Below are 24,010 nucleotides of genomic sequence, written 5' to 3'. Positions count from 1 at the left end.
TCATTGCACACTTTCCCTTCATTACTCTCCTCCAGTTTTTTCTTTCATACCTTTTTACTTTTCTTCAACTGTCAGTGGAATTATTGTCTTCCTGTCTCCATATTCAGGTAGTGTCAGTGGCTGAGTATCACCGCAGGATCGATGCTCTAAATAGCGAAGAACTGCGCACACTCTGCAGACGTCTCCAGGTGCCCTCTTCAGTAGTTTAAACCCCATCTCCAGATACTAAAACATCTTTCTTTGTAGTGTCTTGGATCAGGGCAATTCCTGCACTCAGTGGGTTTGTCTTGTCTACAGCACTACAAGGATCCAGCAGAAAATTCCTTTGTTTTTGATGTATTTAATTGTGCAATTCTATGATGGAATCAGTAATTTTATGATGGAATTACTACTTCCACCTTTTTCACACAGGAATTTTCTGTTAGAATTCGAAAATTTGTTTTCAGTGCTACTTGACTTGCAGTGTTGTGTTTTAACTTCTACTTTAGACTGGTGTGTTGTGTTAGAAGCTTCCCTAAAAAGAATGCAAAACAGGTGAAGAATCAAAACCTTGTTGCATGGGTGCTTAATTTTATATAGGAATCTTTCATCAAGAATCTCACAGTATACGGCAAGTATGAAGCTTCACAACTTCTGTGAAATAGGTAAGTATTTTTCCCATTATAAAAGCAGGTAACTGAGGCAGTTCAACATGGCAAAGGTCATACACATACACACAACCACTACTTCGAAATCACTTTGGATTTTTGAAGGTCTGTGGCTATGGATTGAAACTGGTAGTTGCATTCTCTTTAGGTGTTCCATAGTTTTTTGAGAGTTATAAAATTGTTAGCTGCTGTGCACATTATACATGCCTTACTGATGGAAAGCATAGCTTAGATTTCCTTAGAAGCATTGAGTATTTTGTTTTTCTCTAGTACTTGGCTGCTGAAAATGTAAAATTTTTCTTCTGTATTTTTTTCTTTGATCTTGGCTTTTTTTACATATTAGTAAGCAAACATTTTCTTAGCTCTGATATTTGTGTTTGTTTAATAATCCAAAATTAATTGCTTTAAAATGTTTTGTAAGTAGTACAGTTACATAGATCAATAATGAGCATGAACCTCGAATCCAAAAGCTGCACTGTTAGAGGAAAATCAAAAATCTTGCAAAAAAAAAATTATTCTCACTTGAGAACAGAACTATTCTGGATTTGGCCAGTGGTGGTGGAGAATCCCTGTATTAATGTTGTGCAACTGTAGGAGCTCTTTCCAAATACCTTTCACCTGATATCTCCAGACTCATGGTTTAGGCTGACTAGAAAAATCTGATGTGATGGGCTGTAGCCTATAAACTCTGCTCTCAGGCCATTTGAGAATCATGCTCTCAAATGTGGTGTATCCTGTGTGACATTTATCAATCATGGAAGCCCCTGAAATCTGACTATAGCTCAGTCTGCTCTGTCCAAATTTGGTAGGAAATAAATCTACAAATGTTGAAGTTAGAGTGCTTTCTCCCAGATTCTTTTGAACAGACACTCTTTGGCTGCTTCTACAAAGCAGTGTTCTTCCTAGAAGGAAACTGCTTTACTTTAATGATAATAAAAAAGGAAAAAAAAATCCATCAAAAAAATACACCCATCACCAAAAACTCTTAACCAAAAAACTGTTTGCCACACCACTTGAATCTAAATTATTCATGTTTTGCATGGTGTTCTTTAATGAAAATTAAAGAATGACAAGGGGAAAAAAGCTCTCTGCTCTACAGTTGGACAATGCTGAACTTCTTGGGAGCTGAAGCAGTAATATGATGAATGATAGGCATTTAAAGTGGAAAATACTTGGAATATGAAATAACATTTTTGAGATAGCCCTCTATAAAGCAGCATGCAGATCATCTTTTTGTATGTATACTGTCATGGATAACTGCATTTTTTGTTGTGATATGGAAATTACTTCGTAGTCTATGTTGGAAATTCTTGTTACTTTCCATTGAAAGAAGGAAAGCTTCAGCTTTTTTCTTGCTTGATACTCAGTTTAAGCACAACTTTTCTCGTGTTTGGAATTAATACTGTAATTGAGTTACTGTATTAATATACTTTGATGCATTGACTTTATAGGCTGATTTTTAAATAACAAGGGTTTGTGATAAGAACTTTTTGTAATTTTGAGGGAGATTAAAGGGGTGTCCTTTTTTTTTGGCTCAGGTGGCTCTATTTGTTTAAATATTCCTATCTGTATTTCAGAGTTTTCTTTGATTTGCCTTTTTTAATTAACTAAGGAAGTTCACAAAAAGCTAGCAAAGTTTACCACTGTGATACTGTGAAATATTGCAGTCGTGTCCTGTATGTTTAAAGTATGAGGGATGTGACAAACTGGATTTGGCACGTATTTTCTTGAAATTTTCAGGATTCAGGATTTAATTTGGATAGTCTGGCTTTCAGTGAAACCTGGTTTAGGCCAATAAATTTTTCAGATGCACTTAATCTTGTTAAGATTTCTTTTTTTCTCTCAACATTTTAGTAAGTCTTGCTGCAGTGACTTATCTTACTAACTTCCTCACTTTGTCCTACTCCTCTGTCAAATTGCACTGTTCCTAGAAAGTTTTAAATATCCCTGCAGCTGAATTTATAGGTGGAAATCTGTTTGGATCACAGCTATTCTAGTTGTTGAGACATGGCACTTGAACTTGGAAGCGCCAGTGTGTTGATGGGAGTAAGAAGCTGTTGTGAGCTATGCCTGATGAGGAATTTTGTGGCCTCTGCCATCTCCACTCAGTAGGGTAGATATGTAGGTCAGGTATTTTAAATTACTGCAGGACCCTGGATAGTGTGTCTTTGCCAGACCTCAGTGCTCACTAAGCAACTTAAGTATTATTGCTGCTTTCCCACCCCACCATCTCAATTCTTTCTTCTTTGATTCCCATAAGTACTCCAGCAGATCATCTTATGGAGCAGCACTATTCCTAAGGCTCCATTCAAATGGTTTGCTCAAAATATATGGCAGTAGTCTTCCCAGAGTCTACTGCATATCTGAAAAATTTAAGTACTCTAAAAGAGTAGTGAGTCAGAAGCTACTAAGGAATGTCCATGCTGAAGTTTTAATTCCTTTCCTTTCTGTTCTTTTTTTAATTACACTTAGAATGCTATGTCAGTATTAAAATGCCAGAACTTTTGAAGGTATAATCTGAAAAGCATTTGAAGCTCTTCAGCTGTGTATGAGAACTGTTTGTTGTTTTAGCATAAAACCGTAGCTTTCTTCTCAGTAGGCGTCCATGTAAGTTATTGTAATATAGTTGTGTACCAGTTTGCTACTGGGAACATTGAAAATCTCAATCAGATAAAATCTGTTGGATTTCTAAACTTTGGAATGACTTGCATAATTGATAACTGCATGATTTTAAACCTGTGAGGTTTTATCTTGTCTGCTAGTAGGATGGCATATACTTATTTTCTTGCTATTCTTTTTGTAGATAACAACAAGAGAAGATACCAATTCACAACAGGCAACAAGTATCAAAACAGACCTGGAGCCTGAAGCATTCCGGCCAAATCTTAGTGATCCAAGTGAATTACTACAGCCAGAACAAATTGAAAAGGTATGGACTTAGATATATCATTTTTTACTCTTGCACATTAATGCTATAACTGTAGTATAAAACACACCAGTAAGAAGACCTTGTGTGATATTAAATAGAAGAAAATAAGCTGTGTATTAGAAAAGGCGGCTAAGACCACTGAGTCCAGCTGTTACCTCAGCATTGCCGAGTCCACCACTAAACCCTTTCCCTAAGTGCCATGGCTTACACCTCCTTTAAATATTTCAACAGAGATGGTAACTCAGCCACTTCCCTAGGTACCCTGTTCCAATGCTTGACAGCCCTTTCACTGAAGAACTTTTGCTCAATATCCAATCCTGGCTTCCAGTGGCTCAACTTGAGGATTTTTTCTCCTGTCCTGTTTTGGGAGAAAAGACTGACTGTTACAACCTACTTCTCAGGTAGTTGTAGAGAGTGATGGAGGTTCCTTTTGAGCCTCCTTTTCCCCAGGCTTAACAATTCCAGCTCCCTCAGTTCTCTCCAGACCCTTCACCAGCTTTGGACACACACCAGCATTTCAATGTTTTTCTTCTAGTGAGGGGCCCAGAACAGCACACCGTACTCAAGGTGTGGCCTCACCAGTGCTCAGTTGAGGGGGGCAAGTCATGATTCCATTCTTGGCCTCCTGCTGTTTCATGCACAGCTGTCTGCCAAGCAGCACCTTTAGGTGCTTTTCCTCTTTCCAGCTGCTCTTCTCCCAGCCTGTAGTGCTGCAGGGACTTTTGCAGGACCTGGCACTTAGCCTTATTGAACCTCATTCTGTTGGCCGTGGCCCATCAGTCCAGCCTGTCCAGATCCATCTGCAGAGCCCACGTACCCTTCCAGCAGATTGACACTTTTGCCCAGCTTGCTGCAGTCTGCAAACACATGGATGCACTTCATCCCCTCATCCAGTTCATTAGTAAAGACATTAAACAGGACTGGCCCCAGTACTGAGCCCTGGGGAACACCACAAGTGACTGGCCACAAAGTGAATTGAATTCCATTCACTACCACTCTCAGGGCCTGATCATCCAGCCAGTCTTTTACCCAGCAAACAGTGCAGTTGTCCAAGCCATGAGCAGCCAGTTTCTCCAGGAGAGTGCTGTGGAAGTGCTGTCAAAGGGTTTACTGAAGTCCAGATGGACAATATTCACAGCCTCATCCAGCAAGCAGGTCACCTTGTCATAGAGGAAAATCACGTTTGCCAAGTCCTAAGTTCTTATGAAGCCACCCTGGCTGGGCCTGATCCCCCAGTTTTCCTGAATGTGCTGTGTGATGGCACTCAAGGTGACCTTCCCAGGCCCTGAGGACAGACTGACAGGTCTGTACTGCCTGGGGTCCTTCCTACAGCCCATCTTGTAAATGGACATACGTTTGCTAACCAGGACATCCCCACTTATCCTGGAATACTGGTAATTGGTGGGAAGTGGCTCAGTGAGCATATCTGCCAGCTCTGTCCGTTTCCTGGGGTGGACCCCATCTGGCACCATAGACATGCCTGTGTCTAAGTGTTGAAGCAGAGCACGATTCATAGCTAAAATACTGTTTTTTTTAAATCCTAACTTTGAATACGCCATGTCTTCAGAGAGACTCTTGTCTGTCTTTGCCCTACTTCCATTCTTTCTTGAAAACATCAGTGAAAACACAGCTGTTCTTGCTATCCAGTCCAAAGTGATTTCATTACAAAAGTGTTAATTGAAGTTTTGGATTAAAAAGCAGAAGAACAGGGCAACAAGCAGCATTTACCCTTCAGCTTGTTACCTGCTGACTTGAATGATCTACTTACTCAATATTAAGATATTGGTGGGACATGTAATATTGTTATGCAAGAATAATTACATGGATAACAAACACATGTTCTTTAGTTGATAAATCATTCTTCTGCAGGTCACTAGTAGAGGTAGGAAAAGAAACCTGCTTGAGTGACCAAAAGTAGAAAATACACATGGGAAACTTCAGGTTTAGTTCTTAGCTTTTAAGGCCATGTAAAAATGGTTGAGCAGAATGTAATCTGCTTTCATTTACGCGTAATACATTCTTAAATATAAAACATATATTAAATAAAGGGTTGTCATTTTCTTGTTAATAGCTCACAAAGTCTCTTCCACCACGGACTATTGGCTATCCATGGACTCTTGTCTACAGTACTGCAAAGCATGGCATGAGCTTGAAGACCTTGTATCGGACAATGATGGGGTTAGACACACCTGTGCTGTTGGTTATCAAAGACAGTGATGGACAGGTAGGAAAATACTTGTGTGGCAATAGGGGACCCAACAAGAAAAATATTTGAGAAGTATAAAGGAATAGCTTATGCTTCAATCCATCATGGGAGATAAAATTATGTGTATTAAGCAAGTTAAAATATTGTGCATCAAGCAAATTTTCTCCTTAGAAATGTGTTTTACTCTTAAGCAGTCCTCTAACATACTACATGTCTAGGAAATACTTTAATTATATAAGTTAGCTGTTGTAATGCAAGAGTCTGGTAATATCCAATTAATAAATTTAATTTTAATTTTTTTAATGCACTTAACGTATTAGAAATACACTCTCTAAAACTTTCTGATGCTGGAAGGTCTTGTTGGAATGCTGTTAGCTGTGGCCGGTGTTTTTTGGTATATTCTGTGGCTGCAGCTAACATCTTTTAAGAGCTGTACTACCTTTGTTACATTATTAACTTGTTCTTTGAGTCTTTGTAGTTGTGCTCTGTTTTCTTTTGACTGGGTTATGAACTTCAGGAAGTGGCTCACATCTCATCATTTGAATAGCAAACATCCTCTCTTGAATAATCTCGTGACAAGCGAACACTGCAGGCAGTATGAAACTTCTTGATTCTTTTTCTGCGACTTCTGTGTTTGCTTGTGGAAGCACGTTACTGCTGTCATGAAAAATTGACAGAACCTCTATAAAATCTGTAGCATTCAGTTCACTTACGTCTCCCAGTTTGGTAACCACAGTTTTTATTCTCAGGAAGCATAGTTTCATTCAGGGGATATGAAAACAGTAAATGAAGGGTACCTTTTCTTATTCAAGTCACAACCTGATTTTTTCATTGTTTCCTACCCCAGGAGTCCCTTAAAAAGAAAAATCCCTTCTAACTCTCTACTAGTTGTGGACTCTTTCCCAGAAGTTCTGTAAAAATATTTTCTTCATTTACCTTTTGATCTTGAAGACAAAAACAATTGAATAGACCTGAGATGTCTCAGCAGACTCATCAGTCTCATAAATATACTTTGATGACTTCTCTAATTCACTTATTAGCTTCTCAGGATAAATTAGTAAGATATACCTGCTTCCTAGTACCTGATCTGTCCCAGAAAAAAATGTCCTTTTTCTGGTGGGGCTGTCTTGCCACCACTATGTAGTATTGTCTGTTGCTGAAGGAATTCATGTCACTTTCTGTGTATGACCATCTTGGCTTGAATGTTCAGAAAGTGTCATGGTTGCCCTGTCAAAACATGGAGTTCATAGTTCATTTTTTTTTGTTTGTGAAACAAACCTTGCTGAATTTCAGCTTACAGCCTTATACCTAGGAATATGTATGAAAGCATGCCTTAGAATTCTGAATCAAGTAGTCACTGAACTCCACATGAGAGTGGGGGAAATCCATGTCTATTCAGTGAGCAGCATATGCAGAAGGAGTGGTTCAGAAAAGTTTTACATGCTCATTCAGCCCTTCACCAGTGTAGTGGGAGTGGTGGTTTTCAGTAGCTCTGTCTCGTGTTATTAATTTAAAATGTCTGCATTTGACAGCAGAAAATTAATTTGCACTGTTTTTCTGTTCAAAACATATGGAAATTAGGCACAGGGCCTTTCTCCTCTTCATGCAAGGGTCTACAATCATGAAACATCAGACAATACTAACTAACTATGGTCTTTGATAATTAGTGTGGGTAATTAATTTTATTTGTGGAGCTATTTTTTTTTTTTTTTGAAAGAGGTTAATTTATTTTTAATGTCTTGTATCTTCCTGGCAGATTGCTCTTTAAAACTGATTTCCATGACTGAAAAAAAAAAAACCTCTTAAGTACTTTATAGGAGAATGTGTCCAGGAATAGTTCACTAGCAGTATGCTAAGATAAATACTGTATATGCCCTCCAAAAATGTGTTTTAAGAAACCAGATGGTTATTCATACCTTACACTCTGAGATCATTTGCCTGTTTTCTAAGATTCTAGTTCAGAGAAGATCCTAAATGAGATTCAGCCATTTTGAATAATGGCAGAATTATGCCCAGATAGTATCTTGACATTTGCTGAGCATACCTGTCCAGTCCTCATTTGTGTTAGTTGTTCTGCTCCCTTTTGATCTTCATTGTTTATGAAAGATGCTGGAATTGTCATATCCTTGGTTGAGGCACTTTTCTTTTAAACTAGAATGAATTTGTTTCCTGGGCTGCTTCCCCAGGTTCTCCAGATATGTTTCTTTGGTGTCCATGTTTATGAAGAATGCTTTTTTATTATGTTGATAATAGGTTGAGTAAGGAGCAAGTGTACCTTGTAACTCTTCATAATGTTCCATTAAAGGCTGCTAAGCCTCATGCTACTGAATTTTTTATTCAAAAATCTTTTCCAATCTTGCTTTCTTTTTCAGATCAATTAATAATTTTATGTAAATGGCTGTTCAAAAAAAAAAAAACCTAAACAAACAAAAAAAAAAAAAACAAACAGGCAAAACCACTGAACTTTTACAAACTTTAATTGTGTAAAAGTTGAGCCATGCCTAGTTGGAATTTGGGATCTAAAGCAACCTAAATTGCCTGCTCCAGTCAATTCTAGGAAGTTCTTTAATAAAGGTGTCCATGAAATCTATAGTTGCATTGTTACAATTGTTATGGATTGTCTGTCTACTGGTATGTGCTTCTGTTAGTGAACCCTGAGAGCCTTTAAAAAGAAATTGGTACCTGATTCCTGAGCATGAGTCACTAAATAAGTGGTGGTCTAGAGATGAGATTAATGCAGTTAATCACTTCAAGGACTGTCTAGTTTTATAAAAAATCATTCTTCAGATTGTATGCACTGCAGGTGAGACTGATTGAATCTAGGACATGGGAATTCTAGTTATCCACCCTAACAACTAGCCACAAAATTCAGATCTCATGGAAAAATCCTAGGGACATCCCTTCTCAAGAACTAGAGTAACTGTTGGGAAGCAAATTGCACTTTTTCTGTAAAACCTTATTCTTTTATTGTTGCTTATAGCAAAGAGGTGGTCTTTCAAGGGTCAGCTTGATGTATATAGAACACAGAGAGATTTTCAAATCCTGATTCCTGAGGGGACTCAAAGCTCAACTGGACAAAACTGAGTCCACCTAATAGCTTCAAAATCAGTCCTTCGTTGAGTAGGGAGACTGTCTGAGATTCTTAATAGCTAAATGTATTCCATAATTAGAAATAAAGCTTCAGAGTCTCTTAAGTAAAATACGTAAGGTCTTCTACATGGTTAGAATGGACTAGTTTTGTGTTTTACTGGATACATAGATAACATCTTTCAGAGGATCCAATATAAACACTAGTATAAGTGTTGTGTTAAGTTTACACCTGTCTAGAAGCTGAACTGAGATAGTTTAGGTTTGACAAAGATCTGTTTGATACTTTAGCTGAAGGTTAATTCCTCTCAAGGAATATCTGTTGTGAATGAAAACTTAGATTTACTTTTATCTTTTTTACTTACATTTATTTACTAGATGTGGTATCAGCCCTAAGGATATTTATCTGAAGTAAGGTATGTCACAGCTACCTGAATGTAGCTTAGCTACCAGAACTGCAGTTATTCCAAAAATGACTAGAGCCCTTAAAAGAAGTTAGGATACAGAGACTCAAATAGTTTGAGGACTAAGCAATAATTTCAAGGGTTCCTATTGCTGGAAAATATGCATGTAGATATTTAAATATGGATTAGGTATTTCAGCAGCCCATTTTGTTGTATTTATTGATGAAACTAAATTTGAATTCAGTATGGATTTTTTTATGCTAAAAATGCTCTATATAGGTTCACTTATCTGCACACACTAACTACAGTCTAAGGTCACAAAATATTTGACAAAGAAAAGTTAACAGCCAGATTTCTGAAGTCTAGTCTGTTGACCCAGATGCTTGAAATAACAAAAAGGTAAAAGTGTCTCATCTATCTTGCTTTTTCAAGTTTACATGGCAAAGACCATCTCTCAGTGCATTCAGAACCATGGTGCAGTGAAATTCAGAGAATGAATTTCAAAATTACATTATTTACAACCTGATTTATCAGCTACTATCATTAGAGGTTCTTGGATTCTGTGTTGTTTCTCTGAAGTTTTTCTTGCTCTGATGTATTTTTGCTACAGGTTTTTGGTGCACTAGCATCTGAACCATTTAAAGTGAGCGATGGCTTTTATGGCACTGGGGAGACCTTTATGTTCACTTTTTCTCCAGATTTTGAGGTAAGTAGTAATGACTTTTCATGCTTTTGCTCCCTTCCTCACCACCACCCCAAGTGCATGATCTTAAAATCCTTAAGGAATAAACCTAACTGTAAATCTGAAAAATAATACAAGATGGCCCAAAAAAAATTCATCACACTAGTTTTTTGTGGAATCTTTAAGTGCAGAGTGAATTGGTAGTGTTTGCATGCTGAGGAACACATTCAACTCTTTAATTGTACTGGAGGTTTTTCTGCTGTTTAAAGTCTTCTGCATGTCTGAAAATTCATAAACTACATCCTTTTTAGGGGCACTTCTAATCTAAGTATATTTCCTTGGTATTTTTCATTGTGTAGGAGTTTTGATGCTCAAAAACGACCTGGTTTGGAATGATCTTATTTTAATTAGCATAAAATGTCAGAGAATTTTTGTCTGCAGATGTTTCCTGAATTTTGTGTGTCAACTTCATTAAACTGACTTCTACCCATCCGTAGTCTGTCTTTAATGATGGTTGGTTTCCCTTCTGCCAAAATAAAAAGTTCAGATATTTTTACTTGCTGGTCTGTTTTGGTTTTTTTTTTCCCCTTAGGTTTTTAAGTGGACGGGAGACAACATGTTCTTCATTAAAGGAGACATGGACTCTCTTGCTTTTGGTGGAGGAGGGTAAGTTGCAGTTAGAATCTGTTAAAAATATTTGTCTAGACACCTTTGAAAAGAAAAATTGGAATTTACTTCAGTTTGGTAGCTTAGGACTCAACAGTTACCAGCCAGGAAACTTTAGTATGTGAGGTGTTTAGCTTCCAATGCTGACAAAACTTCAACAGATTTGTCTTCCCCATAGTGTGGCGTAAAGTTTCAGCCCTGCAAGGTTATGATGCCTTCCATGCTTGATTTGCATGTGTGTCCTCCTGTATTCAGAATGGACACAAAATATGATTGTGGAAGGATGTAAATGTGAAAATTATGTGTAACTAGAAGAGGGCTGAATTGAAGCTGAGGCACCCCAAAACATGTCAGGGTCTCCAGGAATCATTGTCATGTCCTGGCTTTTTCCTGCCCATGCAGGTGCATGTGCTTCTAGAATGTTTTCCTTATTTGTTACTAGCATTCTCTTTAGATATGAAAGTGCTGTTATGTCATCTCTGTAATAAAAATAGAAGAGGCTGAAAACCTCTAGTTAGCTTATTTCAAAATAGCTGCAAGAGGGATATTCCCAAATTAATAATAAATAGTAAAAAAAATTCAAATCCTTGTAGCATAAATTTATTAACAGCCATGAGGTACTTGTGTTAAAAACTAATCCTTTAATTCCTTCTCATTTCTAAATTTTGAGTGCAAAATGCATTGATGGATTAAATGGTTATTCTCTCAGTCTTTTGCTTTAATACATTGTGTGTCTTGCAGAGGAGAGTTTGCTCTTTGGCTTGATGGTGATCTCTACCATGGAAGAAGTCATTCATGTAAAACATTTGGGAATCACACACTTTCTAAGCGAGAAGACTTCACTATTCAAGACATAGAAATATGGGCTTTTGAATAAGTATTTCACTATTTCTACAGGTTATTGTCCCAAACCTGACATGAATCAGTGCAGCTTAAAAATCCCTAGGAGCAATATAATGTATTTTACTTACCTGTTTTGGTTTTTTTTTTCTAATTTTTCAGTGTGGCCATTAGTTATTATTTTTAAATAGCAGATGTTTTTTCATGCTCTTGCATCTGTAATATACTATCATACTTTTTCTAAGCTATAGACTCTTTTACAAAATATTGACCTTGTGGACTAAAAATTAATGTTAGTTACTTTGAGCCTTGTGGCCTGCAAAATTTTCTTATCCATATTACAGTTGCCTCCCAGGTTTCCCACACACACCTTTCCTGCAATCCTGCTAGGGGGCTGCTTCATTGAATATAGCTTATTATTTTTGTATTCAAATTATGTCTATGAATGAAGTTGCCCTCTGTGAACCTCTGAGAAAGCTGCGTGTGGGTATTTGGCAGCAGCACTGCAGAGATTGGTCCAGACCAATGATGGGTTATTCAAGTGGTGCCACAAATGGATGAGAAGCTGAGCATTCCTTCTAAATGCACCCCAGTACACACGTGGTGAAGTTAGAAGATATCCAAAGTCAACAGTGCCACTTGTCTTGTTTCTTGTTCATGTGTAGAAAAATGTCAGTTAATATGTGTTGTAGCTGCATGCTGATTGTATTTAAAGAGTGTTTTGCACATGCTGTTAATGATCTGCAGGTTTGGGACAAATACTGACAATATTGAGCTAAGTGGCAAAGACTTACGAAATAGCAAGAGAATGTAAGAATATGATAGTTCCAAAAAACTAAAAGGCTAAAGCAAGCAAAACTCAGTGAACAATTTGTAGCTATAGTAGGGCATTAAAAGTACAGAAACAGATGCATCTTTCTTCAACATAAAGTGTCAGATATATACTGTTATACTGTTTTAGCCGTGTAGCACTTCAGCTCCAAGAATATAGCTTATTCCTGTCCAAAGAAAAAAAAAATTGTGATGTTTTTGAGTGGGTCTATGTTGTAAATTTACAATTAGCACCAGCTCTGATTAAAATGACATCATGTATCATAGGTAGACAATATTGTAATTCAGTAGACTTGTGGAATATGCAAACTTACTGTCATGTGACCTCAAAAAATAAATGACAGGCTAGAATACAGTTCCAGTAGCTCTTGTTCACTTTTGTAGAAAACTTGATAAGCCATTGTGGCAATAACAGCTGAACAAAATTGTTTGTTTCAAAGCTTTTATTCTATGTTCTGCAAAAAAAAAACCAAAACAAAAAAGAACAAAAAAATTGCTGTTAAGTGTGACAGTGACTGACTTTGTGCTGAAATTTCAGCTATTTCAGACAAACATTGTATATTATCTTGTAAATTAATGTTTAAAGTAGTTTTGTTATTATAGAAAAGTGTTGATTGACGGGTTGCTTATAGCACTTTAAATTATTCTAGAAATGGAATAAAAGCCAAATGGGTTGGCTAGTAGATGTAGTTGTATATTTCAAAATATTTACATTTCTGGAAAGTTAAAAAAAAACCTTATTTGAAGACAGCTTACTGCTATGGTAACGAGAAAGGGCAGATGTTTCATCCATAATATGCTAATGCTCAATATGAATAGAAAAACAGGGCTCTGTTTCCTGGCTCTATGTATATCTCTTTATCCTTCTTAGAACTTAGTACAATGTGTAGAGTAAATGTTTACAAAATAAGGAACTGTAAATAAATTGAAATGGCTTTTCTCCCCTTTGGTCTTCCACAGCAGTATTATTGTCTTTGTGGAGTTACAACTGATTATTACAACAAAAAAAAAATCCTGTAATGGATTTCAAGTACTATAAGCTCACAGTGATGTATAGCAAATAAATCTAAATATATGTAAAAATAAACTTGAGTTGGAGTTTATTTAGAAGGTCAAGTTTACGTAGAAGCACAAATGCTGGGTTTTGCTGTTCATTTAACAACTGAATGTATAGGATGCATTTTCTCATTTTTTTGGCATTTCTGGGGCTTTTTAAGGCCCCATGGGAAGCAATGGGAATGAAATAAATTGTCTTCAACCATTTTGAAGAAGGAGAGGGAAAAAGAAAAGTCTCAGATCATCCTTGCTGATAAAACCGTTAATTCAACTGCATGGTCTCTATCCTAATCTCATATTGCAAATAAAGCATATTTCAGTTTTTTAGAGAGTGGTGTGAAGAATTTTATAAATAAGTATAATTTGAATAATTAAATGAAAGCACACAAAAGTCTTCAGTAGCTGAATGTTGCCAGGTATTGGAGCAGTCTTGGAAAAGCAAATAGGAAATAAAAAAGTAGAAATAAAGGATAATGTTTAGTTAGCAATACATGAGCAATCATGCTTATAAAATACTAAATTGGTTAAGAAAAAGAAGAACATTTGATTTAAAGCATAAGTGACTGTAGCAATAATACTTGGCGAAGCAACTGACTGTGTAAAGGATCTATAGAAAGTAGTGCATGTCTATTTAGGCAAGACCATGAATTTTATCAGAGGTATTGTTAATTTCTGTATGACACACATAGAAGCACATTCTTGATGTCCCTTCTGCCTTCAGTTCATTATCCTTTTTCTGCAGTAGAATTCCTTTCCATCTTTCTTGGAAAGGTTTGCTTCTGTGATTGTAAAGCATTGAAAGTTTGACATTCCCTGAAGGCTTATGAGACCCATTATCTGGAGATGACTGCCAGAAGAGCGTGTCTTAGCATCCAGTACTTAGATGGATTCATTGAGTAACTTGATTTTTTATTTGGGTACCTGGGATCCAAACATGGAATTTTTCAATTAACACCTTTTGGCTCTAAATCCTATTTCTGTTAGTTACTGTTTTTGTGTAATCTGCAGAAAGGTCATAATGTATGGCTTAGGGCTTGTGCTTGCATCTTCCTGCTCACCTGTTTATATTGCATTAGAGTTAATTTTTTGTATAGGAATTAGAATGTATGCATAAAATTTGCTCTTGGAAGATGAGTAAGAGCATTGACTATTCCTTCAACTTCAAATAAAAAAATAGTCTTGTATTCTTCATTCAGTATTTGCATCTTAAATCACACTGATGTGTTCTCCCTTCATAAAACAGCAAGTGTCATCAGGGTATTTTGCTATTGTCATTGCCATTTGGAGCTCAATTAAGGGAACAAAACTCCTCTTTCTCCTCTTAAAGAGTATGTTCTATTGCAGTGGTAGAGAGCTACACTGTGCTTCTGTAGCAGAGAGAGGAGTTGTCCAGCTGAGGGAATGGTGTACACTTAGTAGTGTGTGCAAGCCAGTCCTGCTGGCTGTCTCTGCACAAGTGCCTGCTCTGCTTTCTGCTGTCCTGCTTACCTTACCAGCTGTGTAATCGTAGTTGGTTTTCTCCTGTGATAATTGCACTGCTAATAACACGTGCTTTTAAATGCTAAACTCCTCCATTCCCTGAGGTGTCAGCAGTGGCTTTAGTTGAGATATTGGGGCAGTGCAATGCGTACATAGCAGCTGAAATGGCTGTGGGAGGAGGGCCTGCCGGTATCTGTTCTGTGATGAGTGGTGATTGACCATATCACCATGAACAGTAGGCTCTTCACTACAGCTCATTTTATTTCAATAGCCTTCCCCTGCTTTAAAAATGAGCTGTATTACTGAACCTTGCTTGTACGGAAACATTTGTAAAGAAGGAGTTATTGCTGTGGAGGAGGGAGCTGATTTCTGCTGGGTGGGGTACGTGTCCAATGAACCTTCCACTCACTTCAAGCCACTGTGGTAAGACTTGGAAAAATACAAAGGTGTAAAAGTCAAATTTATTTCTTCTGATACAAGTTTCATGCTGTCACTTAAACTTTGTATTAGAATATGAAAAATGTATCTAAGTTGCTACAGAAGAAGATAGAATTTTTTCACTACCAAGGATGTGCAAAACCAACACTAGCTTCAGACAGGAGAGTGCAGGACCTCTGTTTCAAGTAAAACATTGTGGGAGTGAATACAGTATTTAGGAAAGAAAGTGCAACTATAAGCTATCATGAGAGTAGCTGAGCGTTGCTCATTGTCTCAAAGGTTAAAGGTTTTATTTTCAAAGCAGGTCAGAACTAGGGAAGCAGGACTTAAATAAAAATTTACAGAGACTGCTTTAATCAAGCAGGTTTTGACCTGCTTAGTATTTAAAATTTAAATATTAAATATTTCAATATTTAAAATTAAAATATTTTAAAATTAAAATATTTAATTTTGGCAGAGGTTGTGCTAGTTTCACAAGAATGTAACACAGTATAGTAGGAGAGTTATGGTGGGTAATTCAGGGAGTACTTTTGCTTTTGTTTTTTGGTGAGGTCAGATTTATTATCTTCCACACCATGGATAAATTTGTCACACAACTTAATGTAAAAAATGCTCTAAAGCATATAACCTACATGAAATGCTTCCAAGCACCATTACTTATATCAACATTTAATATTTCTTTTTGACAAAAATGGTAAATTATTTCAGAAATTTTGCATGATACTGCCTACAAAAAGATAAATAGTGGAGGGTACTATGAGAAAAAATACTAGTTATGTCCTGTGATTTTCTCATCTGATTGGAAATAAAATAGTTTGAGGGGAAGAATAAGATAAAGTTATGGGTTTAGTTTATTTTGTGTAGATTTTAATGCTGGGATGACTGAATAGGAGGCTTAAATTACCTGCAGTGAGCTACCAATCGATGAGCTTAATTCACTTAACACTTACATGCCTTTAGTGTGTATTTTTTGTGCAGGTGTTTTGTATAAGGTCTGTTGCCATGTACTCTGAAATCTTTTTCTGGTGCTTTGGACAGAGAAACCTTCAGAGGAAATATTTTAACAGCCTATGAAAAGGAGAATATATGTATGCTTATATTTTGAAGCAACTTAGTGATATTTTACTTCATTGAATGTGCACATGTATTTGTTTCCTAGTGTGTGGGAGAATAACCCAAGAAATAATTAAGGAGTTCATGTATTCCTTTGACAACAAAATTTTATGAAGACAATTTAGACAGCTATAAAAGGTATTTATATAAAGATATAAAGAATAAGGCAAGAATATGCAGGTAAAAATTATTATATCTAAGTATTACACTAAGACATCAGTTTTTTAGGTCAGCTTGAGTAGTCTAAGAGATCTCAGGAAAACATTAAATAATCTCCAATGATTCCATCTTACAATTTTTTCTTCTGTAGAGTCATATAATATAACTATTCCTAAGTATTAATGATTTACATAGATTTAGAGGAGATGTAGTCAGTTCTTGTATCATTAAGTTATAAAATATTTGATTTATTTATATAACAAAGCTTCAAACTGGAGTACCTGTACTCATAATAAGACAGCAATGTTTATTTTATCAGAGACAAGATATTAGTACTCCTGTACTTCTCTAAGAAGATATTTGTTTTTTCAGTTTGAAAGAATATTAAGGGGGAAAAAAACACTTCTTTTTCATTACTTGCCCAGGCATCTGCTCTGAAACAAATGCTTTTCCTGTGAAGTACACACATTTTACCAGGATAGCTATTTTTACAGTGGTAGAGAAACTGATCTCTCTAATCCAGCAAGTAGCAGAGACCTTAGAGATCTCAGATTTGTGAATAATACAATTTTAAGTCCTAAAACTATTAGTTCATTAGCACCTAGTCCTCTCTAGCATCACCTGGACTGAAATACATTATTTTAGTGACATTGGAATGGCAAATACTGTAAAAGTATGTCAGTATTTCTGTGTAATGTGGAACAACATTTTCCTCAAAGTTATGAATGTTGTTTCTCTTTTTTCACAGAGGTACATTTCAATGGAAGATGATGATGTTAGTCACTTTTTTGCTGTATACAAAAGTACAAGTACCTGGCTAGTTTTTATATGTTACGCATCATTTTTTTCTGTATTTATAAGAACAGTATCAGCATAGATAATCAGATAAGGCATTGCACAACATTACATAGAAGGTATTTTTTAGGTAGCTATCTAATCAAAACATTTTATTCATTACATTCCAAACTCCATAAGTTTACATATGAAATAATCTAAAAAATTAGTTATATAAATACAATAAATATATAAAACCCCATTTATAAAAAGATTTTTTTATGTGACACGTAAGAGAAAGCTGTGCCAACAGTTGTATCAACAAGAGAATACTGCAGTGATAGTTCATATTGTGCTTGAAAAGAAAAAAAATGTATCTTTGATTCTGTATTAAAATAAGGTAATTTTACTGGTATTTAAATCAATTAATTAGTGCATGCACAAGAGCATTTTGCAGATCAAAACCTTTGTCTGAGTTTATTTTGTCATTCAGCTTCTGATCTGGTATGTTTCATATTCCTGTAGCTATTTATATTGCTATGGACTTTTATCATCAGCTGCTTATATTCCATATAGCTTTTTCTCCTTATTTTTTATGTAGTAATTAACTTAATAGTCCTGAAAGCACTTCTGGTACAAAATGAAGTCCATTTGGGTGTTTGGGTTTTCATGCACTAGTTATAAAATACATATTACAAAAAATACACTTTTCTATGTGGTGAACAAGGGAACCTTATGTTCAAAATGTACAAATGCTAATGGCAAGGGAGAAGAGGAGAAAAGTTTTCCAAAGTTGTTCTGATTATAGCCTAACTTATTTTAATAAAGTAATGATGACATTATCATCTCTTCCTTGCCATAACATTTCTCCTTCAAAGTCCACCAGCCCATGTTTCCTGGCTCTCATGAGAATCCCAACAACCTTATCTGAAATACGAACGTATCTGTCGAAGAGTTCCCCAAAAGTGACTTGGATCTTGCCGTCGGGCCGCGGCTTGGCCATGGACTCAATGATGAAGCACAAGTCCCTGATCTCCCGGTGGATGTGCGCCTCAGCTCGCTTGGCTCTCTCGGCAGTTTTGGTGCCTTCCTTTGGGCGGCCGTACCCTTCATCCCCTTTGTGCAGGCGCGTGGACATGGCCAGCTCGTGGTCAAACTCCTCGCTGAAGGGGTTCAGCTTCTGCGTTATGATGTGCTGGTCGGCCCATTCCTGCCACCTGTCCTTGAGGCTGTGCACGGCGCTGCACTTCCTGCGCGCCTTGCTCCGCGCCTCCTCGCTCAGCCGGCTGGCGCTGAAAGACACAGCAACACACCTGAGCTTTGCATCTCCTCCTTTCCTGATACACTTCTGCTGTTCATTGAAATCTGCTGTGACTAGCTTCTGTGGGTTAGGGGTGAGCTGGAATCCACCAGGTGGCACGAGTTCACCACTTCTAAATTAGTTCCTAGGGGCTGTTGTTCCGCATTCTGTTTGCATACAAAGGCAAGTTCCATGACTACAGCTTTATCCTGTCTGCACTACCACCTTCCAGCCCTGCTCTGAGCATGTTTTCACAAACTTTGTACCAGAATGACTTAATTCTGTAAGGGAACAAAACAGTATGTTGCTGATCACCTGCACTTTCTGTACCTTTGGTCAATCACGCAGTTCCCCATTCCTGCTTGCTTAGCCAAGCCTGAAGTGTGCCTGCCCTGAGGTTAGAGATTGCTGTAGGTGTATGACCTGGCTGAAGGTGATTGCTGATTGCTGTAGGTGTATGAAAACCTGGCTGAAAACTAGAGGGTAGTGCCTAGAAAAATGTCCTCTGTAATAAATATCAATTATTACAGCAACAACAAATACCTAATTGAGTGTCATAGCTCTGTCTATGCTTCTGTATTTGGAATATGATTCTGAACAAATGTTGAAATCCAAAATTCACATTCCCATGGATAGGGTAGAATCCTGAAAGTGTCAAGGACAAAGGATAAGGAAAGACCTTGAGAGATTTTATTTTATTTTTTAATATGTGTAATAGTTCTGGATTATTCCAGACAGACATTCTATCCTCTTGTGGCCAATCTCACATGTTGTGGGGGAGCTATATATAGTCTGAGCTAGTCATTGTGCTGTCCACGTCCTGTCAATGTATATGTACTGAACTCAGTTGGGACTGTGCTGTGCCGTGACTGTGCCAAAGTAATTTGTTTTCTAATATTTTTACTCCCCAAAAGGCTGCTCTGCAACCTTCCCAGTAATGTCAGCTGAATATTAACACTAGAAAATCAAAATGCACTTAGCAAACAACACACAGGGCTGCAAAGTCGCAGAAAATTCTGTCCCTCTGCTGTTTGGACATTCCTTTGTTTTCTACTAAGCTGGTTGAAATAGAGAATAGGAGTCATAGAGGTGTCCCTAGCACAGATCAGTGCACCAGATCAGGCCAGTACTGGGCAGGGCTATGCTAGGGTAAGAGTTGCAAACACTAAGTGCCAGGGATAGGAAAATAACTAGGAGAGCTGCACGACCTTATTAGCTGTGGAGTTGCCCTAAGATTCACTTAGCTGTATTGAGGAACTGTGTTTAAAATGCTCCAAAATACTCTTCCCTATCAATTTGGTGAAAAACCATCAGAAGAATTGAGCATACTGTTGCCAAGTGCACCTTTCTTTTGTGGTGTGACTACAGAGCATCCTGAGAGTAGGCAGCGTGTCTGTACCTGTAATTTTGTGTAAATGGCTAACAGGTAGGTGTTGGCAGGAAAGCATTAAAATATACTAGTGAGGTAAATCTAGGCAATTTGGTTCCCAACAATAAACCAAATGCTGCTCTATATAAGCTATTGTCATACAGAGAAAGGGAGAGCTGTGATCCTTTGTCCCTTCACCTGAATTGTGCCTTCATTGTCAGAGGAACCCTGGGCACCGGACTTGGCTATACAAAGGAATTTGTCTCCTGAAGCCTATGGCTATCTCAAAAGTCACAGAAACCCTGTACCAGCACAGTCTGAACTCCAGCTGAAGCTCAGATTGCTCCACTAGCTCTCCATGTGGAAGCTATCAGTTAAGGCTGGGGGAAAAAAAATCCTCAGAGAATCAAAATTACCTTGAAGAAGTGATGTCCTCAGTCTCAGTGGAGTTTATGAGTAGATATCATTATGGAGGGCTTATTTCTCAGCCACAGCCAGCTGCTGCCCCTTCTCTCCAGGGACCATGAGCACTGACAAAGTCCTAGAGCTTCGGTTCCCCAGGTTGAGCGGAGAGGAGAGGGGGACTGAGACAGCAGGAGGTTGTGCAGTCTTTGTTACTTACTTTAATTTAGTGGTCTAGAATGTAATCCCTCCTTTTTCCACTGAAACTAATTTTCCTTTCTAGCAGATTATTATTGCCTTCCTCATCCAAATCATCTTCTCAGTGGTTCAGAAAACCATCTTATCTATCCTTTTGCTTTTATTGTGCCTCACATGGCTTGAAAAAAACCTTACTTTTTTAATGCAGCTTGTAATTTAACCATTTCTAGTTGCTGAAGTGCTATTTTTGCTATTGTTTAGCTTAATGATAGGTTTAAAACATGAATTGTGTACACATAGAGGCATTTTCTCATGTTTCTACTTCTCCTAGACAAAGGATTGTGCACCCAAAGTGAAGGTTTTGAACTTCTACCCACTCTAAGAAGTGCTTTACATCCAGCAATCAACTAAGTTAACCTGTTTACCAGGATGACATCCTAAATGCATTTAGGATTTAGGACCTGACCCTTTAGGCAAATTAGGTCCATGTAGCATATTTGCCCTGTTTCTGTCTATAGGAGAAAGGTATGAATCCCATTTTAATGTTTTGAGTTTCATATCCCTTCTGTTGCATCCTTTTTGCTTCTAATCATGAACAGAAGAGTTCAGAAGAGTCTCTTATGCCAGTCAACAAGCTGTCTACTAAGGAAGCAACCTTATTCCAGTAAGCAGTGAAGCTGGAAATAATGAAGATGCTGATGTGAGGAAAACAAAACACTTGTACAGATGCTTTTTTCCTGGAATGTGGAGAGGAAAATAGGCGATATGCTTTAGCAACTGTGTACTTATGGCCTTTTTGAAGAACATTAAACCACATTGAAAGGTTCATAAATGTAGCAGGCTGAAATATTATGTTCTGAGGCTGTAAAATAAATTTTAAAAAATGAATAGTTAAAAAAGTTCAGTCCTGATAGCAGCACTGTAAGTGCAGAAAATTACTTCTGTGTTCAATTTCAGTGGAAGAAAGAGCTGTAAGTAACATAGAGGGTGTTACTTCAATAATTTAGATCACAGTAAATATGGCATATCAATCTTTTTTCATGGCAGTTACACTAAAATTATGCATATGAGGAAAATATAAGAAAAGTTCAACAGAAGCTAGATAGTTGGTCTACAAGACAGTTGGTTTAATGGAAGCTAGATAGTTGGTTTCTACTATAGCATTTGAAACTGAAAAATTTTGTTTTAATTGAAGTTGTTTACAGATAAGTGCTGCAAATGTATCTTTTGTCCACTGTATATTTGGAATCTTTGTTTTGAGGTCATAACTTCTGTGAAAGGATGGTGAACACAGTCCTTGCCAAAAGCAGGTACCAAAAACTTTCAAGCCCTAGGTTTCTGGGGAGCTTTTTTCACTTGGGCTGTTAACCATTTTCTTCTTACAGGAGCTGACTGCTCAGCTGTACAGCAAAGCATCATTCTAATTCCATTTGAATAGTTAAAATAGCTCTGGGAGTGTGTGTTCAGATAGCTGTGCTTAAAGGTACTGCATGGTTGAAATCCATAAGTGTGTTAGCCACAGTCTAATGGTCATGATAATGCTCATCAGTAGTGAGGTGTAAAACCAAAATAGGGACCATGATACAGCCTGCCTGCCTGTCTGCACAGGGATCACAAAGACTGTTATGGCATTTTCATCAGTTTTTCATCATCAGTGCTGATCCAGTTTTTAATTTCTGGACATGTGATTGGGATATGGTATGAACTTGTGGTCCAAGATGCTATGGGATTTTTCTTTCTTTGAATTGAGGGATTCCAAATTCATGGAATTCCAATTTTTGGTAAGAAGTATGTGGAAGTAATTCCTGCTGTATTAATTTGGGACATTCACTTCAAATTGCTCCTGAGAGTATTTACAATTAATACTAAGCAAAATAATGAATGAGAATTTGGAAATATTACTTGTCAAATATATTGATTTAGACAGCATTTGCTGAAATAAATGAGTAGCTAAAGTCTCTTGATGAGGTAAAAGTTGTGATTCTGAAACATGGACTGAAGTATTAAGAAATAAGTAGATAATTTGATGAACTGGTAAATCCAGTGTGAAAATTAAATATAATTAACATGTCCCAAATATAACTTCCTAAATTTTTTCCTAACCTTGTATTAGGTACATAGTCCGATATTGTTGAGTAACTACTTAAGCACAGGAGTGATAAGCGAAAGATCTCCTGAATTTTGATTAATTTCTTCTAAACCAAGAATAATAGTTTATCTTTGACCACTTCCTACTATCCTCCCACCCCCACCATTTTCCTCATGGAAAGCTGTGCCCTTCTGCCATCTGTGTTGATGTAATGAAGATGCTTTACTTACAGAGATGGGACAGGGCGTTTAATCCTCACAGCTGTCACCTCCTGGTCACTGTCCTCCTGCTCCAGCTTGTCCTCTGCTTCCCCATAGCCACTGTCCTGGGCATCCAGGCTGTCATCACGGCACTTCAGCAGCAGCTCTCTCTTGGCCCCATCTTTGTTCTCGTCTTCCATCTTCTCCCAGCCCTTGGTCATCTCTGATACTACATTTGAACACTTCCTCCTTATGGTTGAAGGTAATTTGTTGCTAAGAATTTTGTCAATAGCATTTGATTCTTCTTTGAGTTTGGTCATCTCGGAGCTGCTGTTGTTGTTTTCGTATCTTTCACTGAGGAGGCTGACATCACCTCCTCGTTCATAGGCTTTGCTGACAACTGTTTTGGTCACCTCTTTGCTTTTAATGCTGAATGTTTTGAGATCTTCGTCTGATTCCCTTGATTTTTTTTCAGCATCTCTTATTGTCACTGAATCCTTTGCTAAGGATTTTTCATCATCTTTTTCTTGGTCCCTCTTGACAGATGGAATTTGCCATTTTTCAAAGGAACTTTCTTGTACAGGCTGAGCTGATGAGCTTTCTGCAGTGGGGACCCATCCAGAGGGCTCTTGCTCTTGCTTTCCATGGTGGTCAGATGCCCACTGCTGCCAGCCTCGAGCCAAGCTGAAGACCTGGCTGGCCATCCGGATCTTGTGGACAGCCCTTCTCACAGGAGCTGCGCTCGGCTTTTCTTCAGGAGCCATGCTGCTGTCTGCTGCCATCCTGGCTTCTCCCCTCCTTCTGCTCAGCACCTTCTGAATGGGCTTCCTGGAGGGAATAATGCCCTCTGAAGAGGGCCACACAGATTTAAATAGAAGCAGGAGCAGTTGATGCCTATGGAAAATATGTGACATGCTTCTCACAAAGATAGAGTATCCTCACTGTTGCAGAAGTCTTTTTTTAAAACACAGGGTTACATTTCATCACAGCAGATGAATGATGCATGATGTAAACAGTGTGACACAGACCTGTTCTGGAAATAGTGGGAAAGTAACAGCTCCTTTAGTCCCCCTTCTGTGGGACTGCTGAATTTCAAGTTTGTTGGCAAGGGTCTTGTTCTTTTGGAAATGCAGCCCTTGGG

At 37.6% G+C, this 24,010-nt stretch overlaps 2 protein-coding genes across 6 annotated transcripts in view; one reads left to right on the top strand and one right to left on the bottom strand.

The window, feature by feature from the left end:
• OXR1 (oxidation resistance 1) overlaps positions 1–13,379 on the top strand; it is a 258,894-nt gene extending 245,515 nt beyond the window's left edge. For 4 of the 5 annotated variants that reach the window (XM_059475118.1, XM_059471809.1, XM_059472647.1 and 1 more), the window contains 6 exons: positions 108–188; positions 3,451–3,576; positions 5,648–5,800; positions 9,884–9,979; positions 10,548–10,621; positions 11,363–13,379. In XM_059475118.1, coding sequence (XP_059331101.1) covers positions 108–188; positions 3,451–3,576; positions 5,648–5,800; positions 9,884–9,979; positions 10,548–10,621; positions 11,363–11,498 — 666 coding nt within the window. In that variant the 3' untranslated portion in view covers positions 11,499–13,379. The remainder of the gene's footprint in view (positions 1–107; positions 189–3,450; positions 3,577–5,647; positions 5,801–9,883; positions 9,980–10,547; positions 10,622–11,362) is intronic. The other variant, XM_059473447.1, reaches the window with a different exon arrangement.
• Positions 13,380–16,459: 3,080 nt separating this feature from the next.
• On the bottom strand, positions 16,460–23,692 carry ABRA (actin binding Rho activating protein). The gene is made up of 2 exons (XM_059472248.1): positions 22,900–23,692; positions 16,460–18,603 (listed from the first exon to the last, which is right to left on the bottom strand). The coding sequence occupies exons 1-2, from the start codon at positions 23,649–23,651 to the stop codon at positions 18,126–18,128; spliced, it is 1,230 nt and encodes a 409-aa protein (XP_059328231.1). The 5' UTR covers positions 23,652–23,692; the 3' UTR covers positions 16,460–18,125.
• Positions 23,693–24,010: the final 318 nt, after the last annotated feature.

The sequence above is a fragment of the Ammospiza nelsoni genome, chromosome 1 (assembly GCF_027579445.1).
Source record: "Ammospiza nelsoni isolate bAmmNel1 chromosome 1, bAmmNel1.pri, whole genome shotgun sequence".
Taxonomy (NCBI): Eukaryota; Metazoa; Chordata; class Aves; order Passeriformes; family Passerellidae; genus Ammospiza; species Ammospiza nelsoni.
The sequence above is the reverse complement of the archived record's forward strand: the minus strand, read 5'-3'. Positions and strand labels throughout refer to the sequence as shown.